We start from the raw sequence: 16,990 nt of genomic DNA on the forward strand, positions 1-16,990 counted from the left end.
GCAGACTATACTTCAAACATGTCTGCCTTTGTTTATCTCCATTACATGTTAAATTTTATAGGACTGGTAGATCTATCATAATATTTGTGTTTTCTTTTCAGCTCACTGAAAGTGACGAGTTCCCTTCGTTTTTGGCATGTTCAACAGGCATTTTCTACACTTGATGAAAATGTTACTAGTCTGAAATGTGCTAACAAATGCTGCCAGCACATCTAAGGACTGGTAAAATCCAGCATATTACATTTTTGTTTTTGGATATGCTTTAAGGCTTCAAATGCCTGAACAGATGTCCACCTTTGTGGTTTAAAGGCACAAACAAAACAAACAAGACCTTACATTGCTCTCTTCATGCCTAGTTGATTCAATGTCTTAAGTGGTATCTGCCCTAAAATTATGAATTCTGCATAGCGCATGCTTTTAGTGCAGTGACAAGAAGCATGCATAAAAGAAACGCACTGAGGTGACAAGGTGTTCTGGTGCAAAATGAAATACGGCATCCTTGCATCCCCTTAGTTATGCATGGTCACTTCTGATCATGGTCTTTTGGGTTAGTCCAAAAAGTATGCAGAGCTAAAAGGGATGCAATTAGGGTGCCTTCTTTGCATGCAGAAAGCCCGGTGACTGTGCGTGCCTCCAGACAACGTTTAGGTCATATGGCAAAACCATTGAGGAACAGAACAGCAAAATATAAAGTTGTAGCCTTGCTCAGTTTTCATAGATTTATTAAAAAAGCTAAGAAATTTGCATTCATCTTCCAACTCAAAACAGATCTAATATTCTGCGCATAAAATCATGCACAGAGCTGAAAATAAAAAGCATTTTACGATCAATTAGCAGGTTAAACATACACTAAGAAAAATCTTATATTTTATACCACAGCACATAATATTCAAAGCATATATACAACCATTTCTATAGCTAAACCGAAACTGAAATGGCATGTAGCACATCTTATATGCACTATATAAGCAGCCACTGTAGGCAAAATACTATAATAAAATTACAATCATTTCCTCTATGAAAAAGAAAGGACAGCAAGGAAGCTGTCTGCTTGCATGCACATACTTTACAACCCTACTATGAAAACCTGTCAACAGAAAAATAGGAGAGTAGATGGGGAGAGAAAGCGACCCTTGTTGACCTCCTAAAAATGCCAACTGCTTGGCTGTTATGCTGAACCTCTGTCATCAGTACCTTCCAAGTCACCTACCCAGAACAAGTATACAGATCACTAAAGTAGTAAAGGGTAACTCCACGTTTGTGGAGAAAATAAATAAATATTGTAAATAAAAAAATAGCATATTCAACTGTGAAAAAAAGCCATACTGTGATTTAAGGGTATTAAAATTCTCTTTTCTATCTTCAGTGCTGTAATTTTTGCTAAAATTCAATGCAATATAGCAACCCGGATGTTTTCTGTACACCGTTGGCGTGCGGACAGCCCACAGAAATGTAAAATTCCTGCTTGCGTGATTGGCACACTGATTTTCCCAGAAGTCTGCAGTAAGAAAAGTCAGATTTCAGGCATCGTCTGCAGCAATAATTTCTGTTTTGGTGAGATGCTCCTAAAGGGTTAATCACTTCTAAAGAACGCAGACCCTGCCAATCTCCTCCCTGGAACACAGCTAATTATTAAAGATAAAGACATGATCTAACAAAGCTATTCCTTCAGAGCAGAACCAGGTAGGACTATGCAACAAAGTTAGTTAAAAATCCTTGCAATGTACATAGATCACCCCACAACAAAAGTGGAGTTACTGTTTAAATCCATATCTGCATACTTTTGCAGGGCCAATTACTTTAAGAGAAACTGTGCCAAAAAAAAAAAAAAAAACAGAAAAAAAAAAAAAAGGGGGAGGGCAGAGGGCACAAGGTTGGTCACCAGCAGTGCTTCTGTTCCTCTTGAAACAAATCTCAAAAAAGACTCAAAGAAGTGCTTTAAAGTGGTTGTAAAGGAAAAAAAAATGTTTTAAATGAAACTCTCCCTGCAGCCCCCATAAATACTCACCTGAGTCTGATCTAGGCCCAGCGTAGTGCACTTCTGCAGAAGTTCCTCTCAGGCTTAGCTGAGAGCAGCGGGAGCCATTTGCGGTGTTCCAGCAGCAGTACAGGATTTGCCCATCACACTCCTTGAACAAAACTGAATTGGACTGAGCAATGTTCAGCCATCCACTGAAAGCTTTGTATTGTGTGAACGAATACAATGCTTCTTCTGATTAGCTGGAGTGGACGGATGATACCATGGTCTCCATCTCAGCCAACTGGAGGAAGCCTTGTACTCATTCAGAAAATACAAAACTTTCTGTGGATGAGCAGCACTCAGACTGACTCAATCTTGCTCCGGCAGTGGGAAAAGAAGTCCCCGTCCCCATGCTGTACGGGGGGGTACATCTGTTTGTGAAAGTAATAGTTTGTTTAGACTAGCTTGGTCCAAACTATTTGAAAGTATAGCCCAAGAACACCAACAGTCTCCCACATGCCTAAGCAGACTTGAGATGTGACACGTGGGTGCTGAGAATCAATCTCAGGACCAACTCACAGCACCTGGAACAAGGCAGGAGAAATGACAAAGCAGTCACATGACTGCTGATAAAATAAAGCACAAAAAAAAAAAAAAAAAAAAAGAAGAAGGGGAGGTACTTTAAAGCAGAACTCCAGGCAAAAACCTTTACATGTCCTTGCTGCTGACCTCCAGTCACTGAATATGTAACCCATTTTTTTTGTTCGCTCAGCAGTTCTGAAATATCCTATTTATTTTCAAATCAAACCGTTAAAGCAGTTGTAAAATATAAAACAAAAAAACAAAAATTCACTCTGCAAGTTAAAAATGTGCTAGTATGCATCACATTCTGAAATGCTTACCTGAAAACAGGGCTTCCATCTTCACCAGGTCTTTTATCCGGATTTGCAGGCTGTGACCGCTTGACTAGCTGAGCCGCAATTATGTCACTCCCATGTATGCTCGTGGGAGTTACAACTGCAGCATGGCTCTCAATGGATGGCAGTCCGTCCACTGAGAGCGCAGTGTGCATGCATTGGTAATATCGGTGTAAGTTTAGGAGATATTTACTGTACCTAAAGGTAACCTTTGTATAGGCTTACCTGTAAGTAAAAATCATTAAAAGGCCTTTACTATCACTTTAATTCTCTTTGATTTCCTGTTTGTACGACCAGTGGGTGCTGCACCTCCTTTTCCCCCAGCCATTGGTCTTGGCACATCACTTCTGTAGTTCTTCTCCAGGAAGCAGTGATGTAATTCAGCCCCACTTGCTGTGGTAGGCAGACCAAGACTCAGACACATTCAACATGTACAGGCCTAGTGTACCCACTCGCATTCACTACAGTTCCTTGTGGTTGATGGGAACTGTAGATTTTTTTATCCTGAAGTGAGAATGGCAGAGCAGATGCTGTTATCTTTTGAATTCGAGAGATGAGGTCATGAAAATTAAAATTAGACTTTTCTCCTAAATAAGGATTTTCAAAATTTTCTTAACTGTTTAGTGTTTTGTGTAGGGAGGGTGTACTAGTGGGCGATTTATTTAGCCTATCCTGGAGTTCATTTTTACATAAACTGCATGCTTAATTAGTGGGGTAGGTAAGCTTTGTCATGGTGCAGATTACATGTGTTGGGTTAAATAAATACTCTGGGTAAAACATACACATCAAAATTATTTTAGACATGTAGATATAAGAAGTTAGAACCACATTGAACCATTTCTGTATTAACTAAACTTGGTTAGTCTTTTTACCTCCAGAGCCTTCCAACTGCTCATTTGTGATGGAAAGCCTTAATTACCAATAAATATGCTCAGGAGACAGTCAAGGCAGGTCAAACTGGATTTTTACGGAACATGTTTGACACTTGCTTTCAACTTCAATTGCTTATCTCTGGATCTACATATGCGTCATCTTTCATTCTCATTGTAAGCAACCATGCATTATGCATTTCTTCACCATATGCCAATTTCATTGTCCAGGTTTGACGAGTTTACTTACAATTTTCAATGAAAATCATGAAATGTATAAAAAAAAAAAGGTTCAATTTTCCAGAGTTTGCAAATGAGAGCATATGGGAAACTAGTACATAGTCTTCATTATTGTAATTTAAAACTAAATATAAATACAGTAATTTTGACTACACATGGTCAAATTTTCAGGACAGACACATTTTCTCCATGTTGCCTGCAACTAATACATACAGCTGCTTTGACTGCTAGAAAAGCATGAATATCTAATACAGCTGTCTGTACCGGGATATACCTCTAAACAAAATAATCCTTTTATTTTTGCTCATATGCCACGAGGCTTACTCGCTTCTTTAAATGACAGGTTTCCTTTAATATATATGTAAACCCAAAATCTATCTTCATGTCTCAACATTTTGCAACAGATTGACAAAAAAAAAGTACCAAAATATGTATATATATATATATATATATATATATATATATATATATATATATATATGTATGTATATGTATGTATATGTATGTATATGTATGTGTATATATGTATTACATTACATTGAGTTTATATAGCGCCAAAGGGTTTGCTCAGCGCTGTACAATAGAGGGGGGGACAATACATGAAACATTACAGCAACTACAAACAGCACACGAGGGGTTAGAGGGCCCTACTCTTTCGAGCTTACAGTCTAGGAGGGAGGGGGTAGTGGTACAGGAGGAAGTGGCTGTGGGGGATGGAGTGGTAGGAGGAATGAAGGAGAGCAGCAGTTAGGTGAGGGTGGGGTAGGCTTCCCTGAAGAGGTGGGTTTTCAGGGAGCGCCTGAAGGTGAGGAGGGAAGGTGACAGTCTGATGGATTGGGGTAGTGAGTTCCAGAGGATGGGGGAGGACCTGGAGAAGTCTTGCAGACGTGCGTGTGAGGAGGAGACCAGGGAGCAAGATAGAAGGAGGTCCTGCGAAGAGCGAAGGGTACGGGTAGGGTGGTACTTGGGAATCAGGTTGGTGAGGTAGTTAGGGGCAGTGTTGTGAATGGCTTTGTAGGTCAGAGTGAGTAGTTTGAATTTAATGCGTTGGGCGATAGGGAGCCAGTGGAGGGAGAGGCAGAGGGGGGTGGCAGAGGTGGAGCGGGTGGTGAGGTGGATGAGTCTAGCCGCTGAGTTGAGGATGGTCTGAAGCGGGGAGAGCCTGCACTGGGGTAGGCCGGTGAGGAGGGAGTTGCAGTAGTCAAGGCGTGAGATAATCAGGGAGTGCACAAGTAGTTTAGTGGTGTCTGGGGTAAGGAAGGAGCGTATTTTGGCGATATTGCGGAGGTGGAGTCTGCATGTGTTTGTGAGTGATTTGACATGAGGTTGGAAGGAGAGGTTAGAGTCCAGAATGACTCCAAGGACTTTGGCTTGCGGGGCGGGATTGATGGTGGTGATGTTAGTAGTGATGGATAGGATGGGGGGGGGGGGGGGGCGCGGGCAGGAGGGAAAACGAGAAGCTCGGTTTTGGAGAGGTTGAGTTTGAGGAAATGGAGCGACATCCAGTCAGAGATGTCGTTTAGGAGGTGAGTGATGCGGGCGGAGAAAGTGGAGGTGAGGTGAGGGGTGGAGAGGTAAATTTGAGTGTCATCAGCATAGAGATGGTAGTTGAAGCCGTGGGAGTGTATGAGTTTGCCAAGGGAGGAGGTGTAGATGGAGAAGAGAAGGGGTCCAAGGACAGAGCCCCGGGGGACCCCAACAGAGAGGGGGAGTGAGGGGGAGGTGGCACCATTGTAGGTGACACTGAAGGAGCGTCGGGATAGGTACGAGGAGAACCAGGAGAGAGCGGTGTCTCTGATGCCAAGGGAGAGTAGTTTATTAAGGAGGAGGGGGTGGTCAACTGTGTCGAAGGCCGCGGAGAGGTCCAGGATATATGTATGTATATATATATATATATATATATATATATATTTTTTTTTTATTTTTCTTACCCACGGTAAGCTGCAATGCAAATTTACTGCCTCACAATTTGTAGTAGTATTGTCAGCCTGCCGTGTGCGCTCCTTTAGTCAGGCAGCCTATCAGGTCCACCAGCCATGTGAACCAATGACGAACTGAAGGACAATGCATGGCAGGCTGACAATGCAGCTGCAAGGCAGTGGCTTTGCGTAGTCAGTTGGCAACAGGAGTGCGGTTACTGACAAGATCTCCTGGTAAGAAAGCTTACAACAGAATCACTTATTTTTATTAAACAGTGAGGCATGCTGTCAAACATACTGAAAAATATATTTTGGGTACACAAAGTAGATATGTCATCTTCTACTAATGACCTCTCTTTTTGAAAATGCCAATCTGTCATGCAAAATGCTTTTACTTCAGTTTTCTTGAGTGACTGACCTGGAAAAAATCATTTTTACTTTTCCCTGGTTGCATGCTTGTTCCAAGTTAGTGACTCAGAAGCAATGAAACAGACTAAGCTTATAACTGGTTTTCTCAGAATGTGGCCAGTGAAAACATACTTTTATGCCCTTTCTAGGCATCTCATAATGTGAAGTTTTTAATCCGTTATGGTTTAAGTCCATGATCAGCAGACTGGGAACCAGCAGTAACTCCTCCCTACTCGGCTGGACATTTTATATCATATGAGCAGCATATACAGGTGTGAAGCAGTGCTGCAACAGGGACAGTGCAGGAACAGTGAGAGGTGTCAAGTGTTTAGGGACGGGGCAGTGGGTGTGTAGAACAGGTAGTTGGGTCCTTTTTTTTTACCTTAATGCAGGGAATGCATTAAGATAGAAAGAAGTTTTGAGTTTAGAAGCACTTTAAGAGCAATCATTTCATATTTCTGAACTATGCTGAGAGCACAATTCAGAGTCGATTTTTTCCAGACACCAAAAAATTAAATAGAAGAAAAATGGTTTCAATGGTGGAGACACAAGCATACAGAAAACTGAGCGATCTAGAACATGCAGTAACCAAAAGACAACCAAAAAGTCCCACAATGGCAAAATGCCAATATAAACAAAGAGCCTACGTCTCAGTTAGGCCCCAGAAAAATAAATCCTTATGAAATCATGTCTGGTCCTTAATTTCACCAATGCAAATATCAACAGTGTTATAGGTTTTCTGTAAATGAACATATATACCAAGTCCATAAGTGAAACATGGAAGTAAAAGCTCGCCCCAATTACCTTCTGCTTTCAATGCTTGGTTAGCTTAACAACTGGCCAAGAACATATCTTTAAATAAATATAAATACAATTTGCCTGTTTGTGGTTAACAAACCAAGAGCTAGAAATCTGGACAAAAATGTTTTTGAACCATGCATGGTTTAACTGCTCACTTTGGTCAAGTGGTGATGACAGTGAAGATATACTTACCGAATCTGCAGATACCCAGAGTGTAAGACCGATCCCTGACGCTTCTGCCCATCTGTACACTAGCGGAATTGTGAATGGACTGTCCATGACGTTATTACGCTTATAGATCGGCTCTGGGCATGAGGATGGCAGGAACAGTCCATCGCTGGACATGGAGGAGCGGGGTTTTCCAGAAGATTGGAAGACAGGGCAAGTATAGATCTTCCCTAAACCCTTGGACAAAACTAGCAGTTTTCCCATGCAGTGCGGGCACAGCCCCACTGCATGGAAAATAGAACATTTACATGGAGTTCTGCTTTAAATATTTCCACCATAAGTTCGTTTTAGATGAAATTTAAAAAAATAATAAACTTGCTACTGTAGACAAATTGTTCAGTCACAAAACAGTTTGTTTAAACTTATTTTTAACCCGTTTTTTATCTTTGCCCATTGGGGAGATTCCCCTTATTCCTTGTATCAGAGACAACTGGAAGTGAGAGGAAATTTCACCAGAGAAATCCTTTCAGGCAGTTGTCACAACAAGTGTCCTCAAAATGAAGATATACCTTCTACTCCTGTTCTGGTGATCACTCAAAAATTTGGATTTTTGCCAGTTTTCATTCCCAGTAAATATCACCAAAACATTTTTCTAGTTTTAGATTGACTTCCAATGTACTAGAACCCGTCAAGATTTTTACTTCTATCTAGGGCTCTTTTACAGGAGATTTCTGTTAACTTTCTGTAATTTCACTATAAAGTATCTGAGGGAAAAAACTCATTGGAGACAGAAAAAAAAAAAAAAATACAGGGGGTTGTGTTCTGGCCTTTTCCTGTCCTATGAAAAAACAAAACAAACCTTTTTATTTCTCTGTGTTACTGTTGAAGAGGTCCTCGCTTCCTGACTGGTAAAACATCAGGACGGGAAGTGAGGGGAAACCGCTCTAATAAAAGGCTTAAACAGAGGTAATTTCCCCCCCCCCCCAAAAAAAAAAAAAAAAAAAAAAAAACTGTCAGGTGTTCTAACACTTCCCCACTATCCAGAATCAGAAAAAAAAAAAAAATAGCAAAAGCTTTACTGGCAACACCCCCCCCTCCCCCCTCCCCCAGTGTAACCAAAAATCCCCACCCACTCTGAGGCAACAAAATAGCTAACAGAGAACCAACAGGTGCACAGGAAACAAAAAGCAAGGGCGATCGTTGATTGCAGAAGCACCTTGCAGTCAAATCATGCAAGAGCACAGGCTCAAACAGCCACCTTTGAAATAAACGGTGGCCTTGCAACTTGATGTTAGATGCTGGAGAAATCCAAAAACTCCCTAGAAATCTCTGGAAGAATGGGCACAGGCACGGAAGGAGGGACTCATTCCCTTAGGGCAGAAGTCCTTGGAGGGGCTGGTAGAGGGACCACCCTGTAAAGAAAAAGAGGCGTCAGCTCCCAAGGGAAGACTTGGTAGGTAGCCATAGATGACTGTCCTTACCCATCCATAAGGCTGGAAATGGGGAGGATGAATGACAGTTCCACAAAAAAAGAGAAGAAGAGCACTAGCGAAGCAGGAAGAAACAGTTTCTAGGATACTTGGCCCCAAGAAACTTGAGGCAAAAAAAAAAAAAAAAAGGAGGGCTCTCAAAAAGAAATTAGGGGAAGCCAAAAGCACAACTACAGCTGCCAGAGGCAGCTTTAAAAGAAGTACACAAGGGGAGGGCTCCGAGTTGGCAAGAACACCTGAAGGCGGTCTCAAAACCACACAAAGTCACAGCAAGGAAGGGAAAAAGCCAATGTATCAGGAAAAGGATATAAAAAGGTCAAACCAAGACCTGCAGGGAAGCAAAAGCTAGGCGTTCAGCAACTACAAAGAAGTTGCAGGATGTGGAATAGCATAAAGTTCTAATTTCCAGTCATCACACTAGGCGAGAACTTCCACACATGTAAGATTGCACAGCATAAGGGAAATAGCCTGCAAGCTCCAAGGAAAGAGGAGCACTCAACCTAAAGAATAGGATCAGCCAAACTGGTAATATCAGTAAGGTGGAGAGGCCTGGAGATCTCTAACCAAACGTTTGTAAGGCAGCTATATAAATGGAGATACAGGCAAGCTCCAAGGTACTAGGAACAAGGGAAATGCAGTGTAGAAGAGTACAAAAAGATAGGTTTTTGAGAAGGTGAGAGCAGAATGGCTGCACCTCTAATAATGGGGATGAGGAACAGAGTCTGAGGGTTGGAAGCAAGGAATATATGTATTATGGCAATAAAGAATAAAAGGGGCTCTAAGTAGTGTATCTGACCTCCCGACGTAAGGAGGAGGGTCCCAATGACTGAGTGAAGAAAGTGGGAAAAAAGTGGAGAAAGTCCATCTTAAAAGTGTCCACCATCATGACCCCAAGAGAAATTCTCAAGGAGGGACATGCAAGGGGTGCCAATGAGGGTATACTCCCAAACAAAACCATACAGCAAATAATGTGCTATAGGAGACTGTAGGGGGAAGGGCCTAAGAATGAGGAATCAACCAAAAGATAGAAGTGTGGGCATCAGTATCTGGACATATGGTTCAAAGAATTGGGCTCAGGAGCAATGTTTAAAAGCTATTAGGCAACACATGAAACAGCACAAACTTGCATCATGAGCAGAAAATGCTGGCTTGAACTGCGCATTCGGAAGTCTTATAAGCACTAGCCAGAGAGGAATGTTCAGTAATGAGGTGAAAAGCCTGCCAAATTTTAATAGGTAAACAATGTTACCTAGAAGGCTGATTAATACAATCACGTTAAAAAAAAAAAAAATCTTTGCCTTTCAGACTGCTTGGGTTCTTAGCACCATGGTGTGTCTTGTAGGATAAAGGACACAATATAGAGTACCAGGAATCGTGTAAATATACAGCGAAACCGGTTTTACTTTGGCCACATTTCTGGTCCCATCCAGGGTCCAGGTTTCACTAGTTACAGTGGGCATACCCTGAAGTGGTATTTAGGATCTGGGTGCCATAAGAATGGACCACGGCCCTTGACCTGTATAGTACCCAGAAGTTATGAAAACTTGTTGCACCACGTGCCAAGGAGACTGCAGGATCCAGTGCCAGAAGCAAACATTACAGGCCAGTCCCGCTACTGCAAGATGGAGTATGGTTTCCAAGGTGTGTACGCACACACACACACACACACACACACACACACACACACACACACACACACACACACACACACACACACACACACACACACACACACACACACACACACACACACACACAAATCCAGGAATTGCTAGAAAGCCATAAGGCAATAAGCAGGCACGTGTTGATAGAAGTGTGAGTCAAATGTGGTAAAATAATTCTGAATGAAAATAGAAAAAAAAAAATCTTCAATAGCAGAAGGGGGGCATCAGCTAAAAGGCAATAGTAAAAAACTGCAGCCTTACATAGTGGTTATATGGACACACTGGTGGGTAGCCCCAAAGCTTTTGCCAGTGTCCAATCCCTTGAAAACAGCAACATATAACCCATGGTCTAAGATTTTATTAGAATTCCTGTATCCTGTACAATTGAATAAAACATTTTGGCTACATATAAAACACTTTAAAAGTGGAAGCTGGTACACTAGGTTTTATCGCAGAAAAAAAATATTGTTTTTACCCTTCTATTCATGTTAAGTATATCTCAAGCCCTCAAGCCAAAATAGAGAACACAGATGCACTCTTCCTGTGCGCCTCTGAAACAGGAAAACATGGGGAAATAAAAGGAAAACCCTCCCCCCACCTTTCAGCAGTCTCCATTGGATGATTTGCTCTTCCCTCCTGTTTTGGTGAATTATTTTTTTAGACTTCTCAACACTTTGCTTTTAATCACTTTCAGTTTCTCTAACTGGATCACAGACAGATGGTCAGTCCTCCTTTAGATCTACTTATGGTTTATCATCAATATGGCAATGTTAAATGTTGTATTTGCAAAATTTAACAGCTTAGATCAGGAGTGTCCAATCTTGACTTTCTAGGCCACACTGGAAGAGGAATTTTTTTTAGGCCACATATAAAATACACTAACAATAAGGATAGTTGATGAGCAGAAAGTCAGGCAGATCACAAGTTAATGATCACTGATCTAAATAATGTATGTGTAATAAAACTTAATTTTGTCGGATTTTAATAATACAAGTAAAAAAAAAAAAAAAAAAAGGCCAACATAAAAAAGTAGTGCAATATTTTACACAGTTTTTTATAAACAAACATCAATATCTGGTTCAATGGATGTAGTAATTCTCAATGAATTTTCTCTAGGTGCTCATCAGATATTTTGGTTCTAATTTTACCCTGTGTGTGCTTCATCCTTGAAAACAGTTGCTCACAAATATATGTGCTGCCAAAAACTGATGAGAAGAATAAGGTGTGATTGTGACGAGTGGAATATTTTTCTTTGGGAAGAGAACACTTATAAAAGTCCAGTAAAGAGACAGTCAAATTTTTTTTGGCTACATGTGTTCACTAAGTGTAAATGCAATTTTACATAAAATTTCAAATCAAATTTTACAGTTTTGTGTTGGGCCACATTCATAGCCAGTTTGGGACCCAGGTTGGCCACCCATGGCTTAGATTAAATTTATGACTTTAGGTCCAAATACAACAGTATTTTAGTAGCCATTCAAAATCAAAGACTCACAAGCATTCCCACATTTGTTAAGTTGAAGAAGGCCCGATCATATAAACAAACTAATTTACATTGCCACTGTAACAGAACTTCTGAAGAAGCTGAAGTCAGTACCCTCTACACACTTCTGCTTTTGTTTGCCACTTCCAAGTTTGTTAATATCTTCCTCGCTGACACACTCAAGTTCCAAAAAGAAGGGGTTAAATAGTTGGCTTCATATTAACAACCACAGTAAAAATCTGACAGCCATGGTGATTTTATTAAATTCACTCTTCAAGGCAAGGCTGTAAGTCATGTGAAGAACATAAAATTGCATAACGATTAATATAATTTAACATTTAAAGTCTTATGTTGATGCTTTGGCAAAAGGTCAGGTTCACTCACAATCTTGAGATATTCCACAAATGTAGCTTACCTTCAGGTAATATGAAAGCAAGGGCTTAGCAATAGCTCTGTTTAATGTACATTGAGCAAAACACTATGGGATGAAAAGCATGCATACCCACCCTTTGGTCTGTTAGAAAGCTGAGAAAAAGCAGATGTAGGACGAGCTTTAACTTTGCTAACAGGCTCACAAGAAGCATCACAGCATGGTGTGGGGTCTATAGTGGAAGACAGTTGTACAGAAGCAGCAAACATTTTAGCAAACACAAAGCACATTACAAAGCAGGCATCAACTAAGCATATAGATGCATTATACTACAGGCACTGCTCAAAGTATACCTAAAAAGGCAAAACATTTTTTTTTCATTACAGTAGAGTTGCTAACAGTTTGGATACGGCCCATCCTAAAACCACAAAATGAGTAATGACGCAGGAAGAAATGGATTTCCATTATCAAGCAATGACTACAGTTAAAGAACTATAGGCAAAACTTTCCCATTTTGAATAGAGTAAGAGGAGGTTATGACCCTCTTTTTGCCATCTGTGTGCCATAGGGGATGATTACCTTCACTTTCTGTCCCATACTGAAAAGAGGAAATCCCTGTAAATTTAGGGAATCACGTGGAGGCCCCCCCCCCCCCCAGGTCACCAGAACCAGTTGAGAGAGAGTTAACATCCCAAACGGGGACACAGACAGCAAAAAAAAAATAAAAAAAATAATAATAGGTATTGCAGTCCATCTCCACTCTGTCCAACACAAAAATACATAAATAATCCTTGCAGTGGGGCCTCACAATTAAGTCTAGGGTGGAAAAATAAAATCTAATACCTCATTTCTTTTTCAGGCAGGCTTCCACTACACTGTGCGACTGGTCCCTAAAGCTTCTGTGCTCCGGTCAGCAGTCGCACTCTGATGTCATGTCATCACGTTCAACACAGGACCAGCGATCCTGCATTGCATGTTAGGATCGCGAGGGCTTGCCTACAACTTGGAATGTTGGGGAGAAGTAAAAAAAAAAAAAAAAAAAAAAAGTGCCAGGGGAGTGAGAAATAAGGTAACTATTACAAGCTTATTCCTCTCTCCCTAAACTTAAATCATTAACCTTGGCAGTGTAAGGGGCCACGCTGCATGGATATAGAACTTTTTCTTTTTCCAGCTTTTGCAACGCTCACTGACTTCTGTTATAATATGTGCTCTATCTTTTCCTACTGGATATTTATCATGGGTAGCCTCATGACCATAGGAAGATGCAGGTCAACATATAGGCCTCATTCACACAGGCATACTTAAGCATAACCCTATGCGAGGGCCGTGATTGGCCACATGGGAATGCGTAGATGTTCCATGCATCCCATCTTACTCACACCAATTGGGATGCAGCTGCTGGTACGGACACAGTCATTGCTCCCAATTTGGCCTTGTTCACATGGTTGCACTTAAAGTGGTTGTAAAGGGTGAGGGTTGTTTTTGTTTTTTTGTTTTTTTTTACACATTTGTGCATAAAAAAGATAAAAAAAAACCTTCAGTGTGCAGATTCCCCCACAGTCGTCCCCCCAATACTTACCCGAGTCCAATCTTGATCCAGCAAAAGCAGCGGCTCTCCCAGTCTCTCTCCTCATTGGCTAAGACCGCAGTGGGAGCCATTGGCTGCCGCTGCTGTAAATCGCAGCCAGTGAGGAAGAAGCGGGTGGGCCTGAGCCACGCTCCTTGTCCCATAGACACACAGAGCTGGCTTGGGAGAAGCTTCCTCTAGGGGCACTCGGCAATGGGGAGAGGACAGAAACATCAGCAGGGGGCTGGAGAAGGATCAGGGCTGTTCTGTGCAAAACCATTGCACATAGGCAAGTATGTTTATTTTAAGAAAAAAAAATTATAATCTTTAGAACCACGCCCATACGGGGATGCACGTGTTCTCAATTTGGGAGCAGTGTAGGTGCGGGTTCCAAGTGCACGGGTGTCCAAATTGATATAAAATGGTATTGCAACCTGTGCATCTACATGTGGGTAAACCCGTTCCTCACACTGGCATATTCTTAAGTATGCCCGTGTGAATGAGGCTTTACAGGAACAATGAAGAAATGCTTATTATTCAGATTCCTTAATCTCTGGATTTTCTAAACGTTGTCCTCTTAAGGTACTCTTTCTTTATGTATTTACTCAGATACTCAAACTGGCTAGGTTTGTGAAAGGTTTACTTGGCAGCAATATCAAATAATTTTCAAGTTGCCGCAGAAAAACAATGTTTATGGATAGATTGAAGCGTAAAAACATTTTAGGTTTTACATCTCAAACTGTATACAGATTAGGCCCTGTTAAACCCACAGACTAGCTTGATTCTACTCTGCCCTGGAAAATCAAAATTTGTATGATGAAAGTTTACATCTGGCTTGTGGTTGTGGGGTAGGAAACTATTATGTTATACATATTGTTAGACAACTAAAGCTTCCAAAAGCTTTTGAGTCCATTAATGCTTTATTGAATTAGGTTTTCTTTTCTTGCTAACTCAGTATTTTGATTGTCAGACAAATGTGCAAATCTACCAAGTTACTATCCCTCAATATGCATGCTTTAACTCTGTGCCATTAAAAGTCAAAGCAGTTGTCTACTTAGGGATAGGTGATGTTTTCAAAAGCATAAATATATCATCTCTTTGTATCCAATACAAAAGCAAAAAATTAGCCAAATCTACTGTTGAAAATCATTCGCTGAACAAAGGAAACCACGAAAACAAAAAAGCGTAAGGCAGATAATGAATGGAGCCTTCATTCATTACTAGAAAAATTATCAGTTGATGGATATGAATGCAAGATCTGAATGTTAATAGGTTGCACATTGTGGAACACATAGCAGAGCTGGCGAATATGCATTTACATGCATGCACATGGATTAGTCAACATATGAATGCCTTATAACATTAAAATCTCAAACTAGCAAATAAAATTACAATTGCCTTCATGTTATTTCTAAGTTTCAACAGAAGATCCTCAATTATGCAAATTAATGCCTCAATGCCTATTAACTGCAGAACTATTATGTGCAATTTTAAATACTTCATCAAATCCACATTCAAGCAACTGTAAGCCAATGATGAATCATAAATCTGAAAATATTAACTTCTCTATAATGTTAAATAAATAAATGGGGCCTTATCTTACACATTTCACTAAGTATCAAAGGGCAAAATGATTGCATAGCTAGTAATAAAACAATACTGCAGCTGAAAAACAGACTGCACCAAGCCAAAGTAAGCAAGGTGTAATGCCAGTCTAATGAAGCCAGAAAATTCTTCCTTTATTTGAAATACAGGATATGAACAATTTTTAACCCAAAAAAGTCTGCAATTCCCTAGCTAAAACAAAAAAAGGACTAATACATATCAAAGCTAACCAAGAGGAAATATAATCAAACAATAGCTAGATCCAAATTAAAAAAAAAGTTAAATACTTCATTAGAATTTCAATAATAGATCCAATTTACTGACATCTGTTGCCAAAATTAAAAACCCCCCAAAAACAAATATATATAGTTTTTTGTAAACAACTAGGCATGCATAAAAGTGGAGGTCTCTGAAGAAATCAAAGAAATTGCTTCAGACAGAATGGATGGGTGGAGCATGTGAGAGGGACAGACTTACTCTGAAGCGGAGGCTGAGGCTGCTGGAAGGAGGGGGACTGTCCGAACACAAATGGGCTGTGGACTAGGGAAGAGGGAGGTTTTGCAGCTTGGTCAAAGATGGAAGGAGCTGGCAAACTAGGCCGTGACTGAATGGAATTCAGTATGGCACTCAGTTGATCACCTGCAATGGGCAAAACAATCAAAACTAAAACCCATCAATAAATGATTTATGAGTAGGTAATGACATGCTACTTAGATAAACCATAAAATATCCATTGCTTCTGCACTAGCTCTGATGAGAAGAGATACCAAAAAGGTAGGCATATACTTTAAAATGCAACAAAGTCACATGATGAACTCTGTTTCCCCATATGATCAAATACCAGAAGGCACTTGTATGAATGGTAACAAATTATTAATACAAACCTTATGCCTTGAACAATTTTGACTGCCAAAAAAAAGAAAATGCTTTTCACGATGTTACCAAAAAAAGCAAAACCGTTTAGTACCATTTAAGTTTGTTTTATGCCTCCTGTCACACAAGTTTGAATCATGTTTTTTATCAAAGACAAGACAAAACACCAAGGTCAGATAACTAAGACGTTGGAATGATTAACTAATGTCAGCATTTTAGCTCATAATACATTTTCCCTTCAAAACTGTTAATTCACAAATGTCTCTAGATGTGGAATTTTTATCTTACTCTCACGAAACAGCTACCTAAATAATGAAAGCCTTATTATTCTGTATTTTATCTCAGGAATTCCCTTCATCACACCTCAAAGGGATTCTTTAACTGCTGTTCTCAGCAAACATCTCACTGAATATTGTAAGTACACTTGTCCTTTAAAGCTGAACTCTGGGCACAAAAAGCTTTCAAAATTTGTGTGTACCAAATACCTTTGCAGACCCATATTTTACCTTGTACAAGTAGTGGTGATATCACCTTTGTGCTGCACAAAGCCTGTGCAGAGAGCAGAGGCGAGGATGGGACCTAACAGGTCTAACCACAACAGACTGCCTGAAGAAAACCACAGGGGGGTGGATACATGACCAGTCACCCTGCACGAG

General features: G+C 40.4%; 1 protein-coding gene across 18 annotated transcripts in view; it reads right to left on the bottom strand.

Annotated features, from left to right (window-relative positions):
- MYCBP2 (MYC binding protein 2) overlaps positions 1-16,990 on the bottom strand; it is a 304,426-nt gene that overhangs the window by 55,402 nt on the left and 232,034 nt on the right. For 11 of the 18 annotated variants that reach the window (XM_089680398.1, XM_089680395.1, XM_089680401.1 and 8 more), the window contains 2 exons: positions 15,939-16,100; positions 12,426-12,521 (listed from right to left, as the gene is read on the bottom strand). The exons of 3 other annotated variants lie outside the window; for them this stretch is intronic. In XM_089680398.1, coding sequence (XP_089536524.1) covers positions 12,426-12,521; positions 15,939-16,100 — 258 coding nt within the window. The remainder of the gene's footprint in view (positions 1-12,425; positions 12,522-15,938; positions 16,101-16,990) is intronic. 4 more of the 18 variants (XM_089680411.1, XM_089680410.1, XM_089680404.1 and 1 more) reach the window with 1 other exon arrangement.

Source organism: Staurois parvus, unplaced genomic scaffold (genome assembly GCF_062004578.1).
Source record: "Staurois parvus isolate SC_StPar_1 unplaced genomic scaffold, SC_StPar_1.0 ptg000243l, whole genome shotgun sequence".
NCBI classification, from domain to species: domain Eukaryota; kingdom Metazoa; phylum Chordata; class Amphibia; order Anura; family Ranidae; genus Staurois; species Staurois parvus.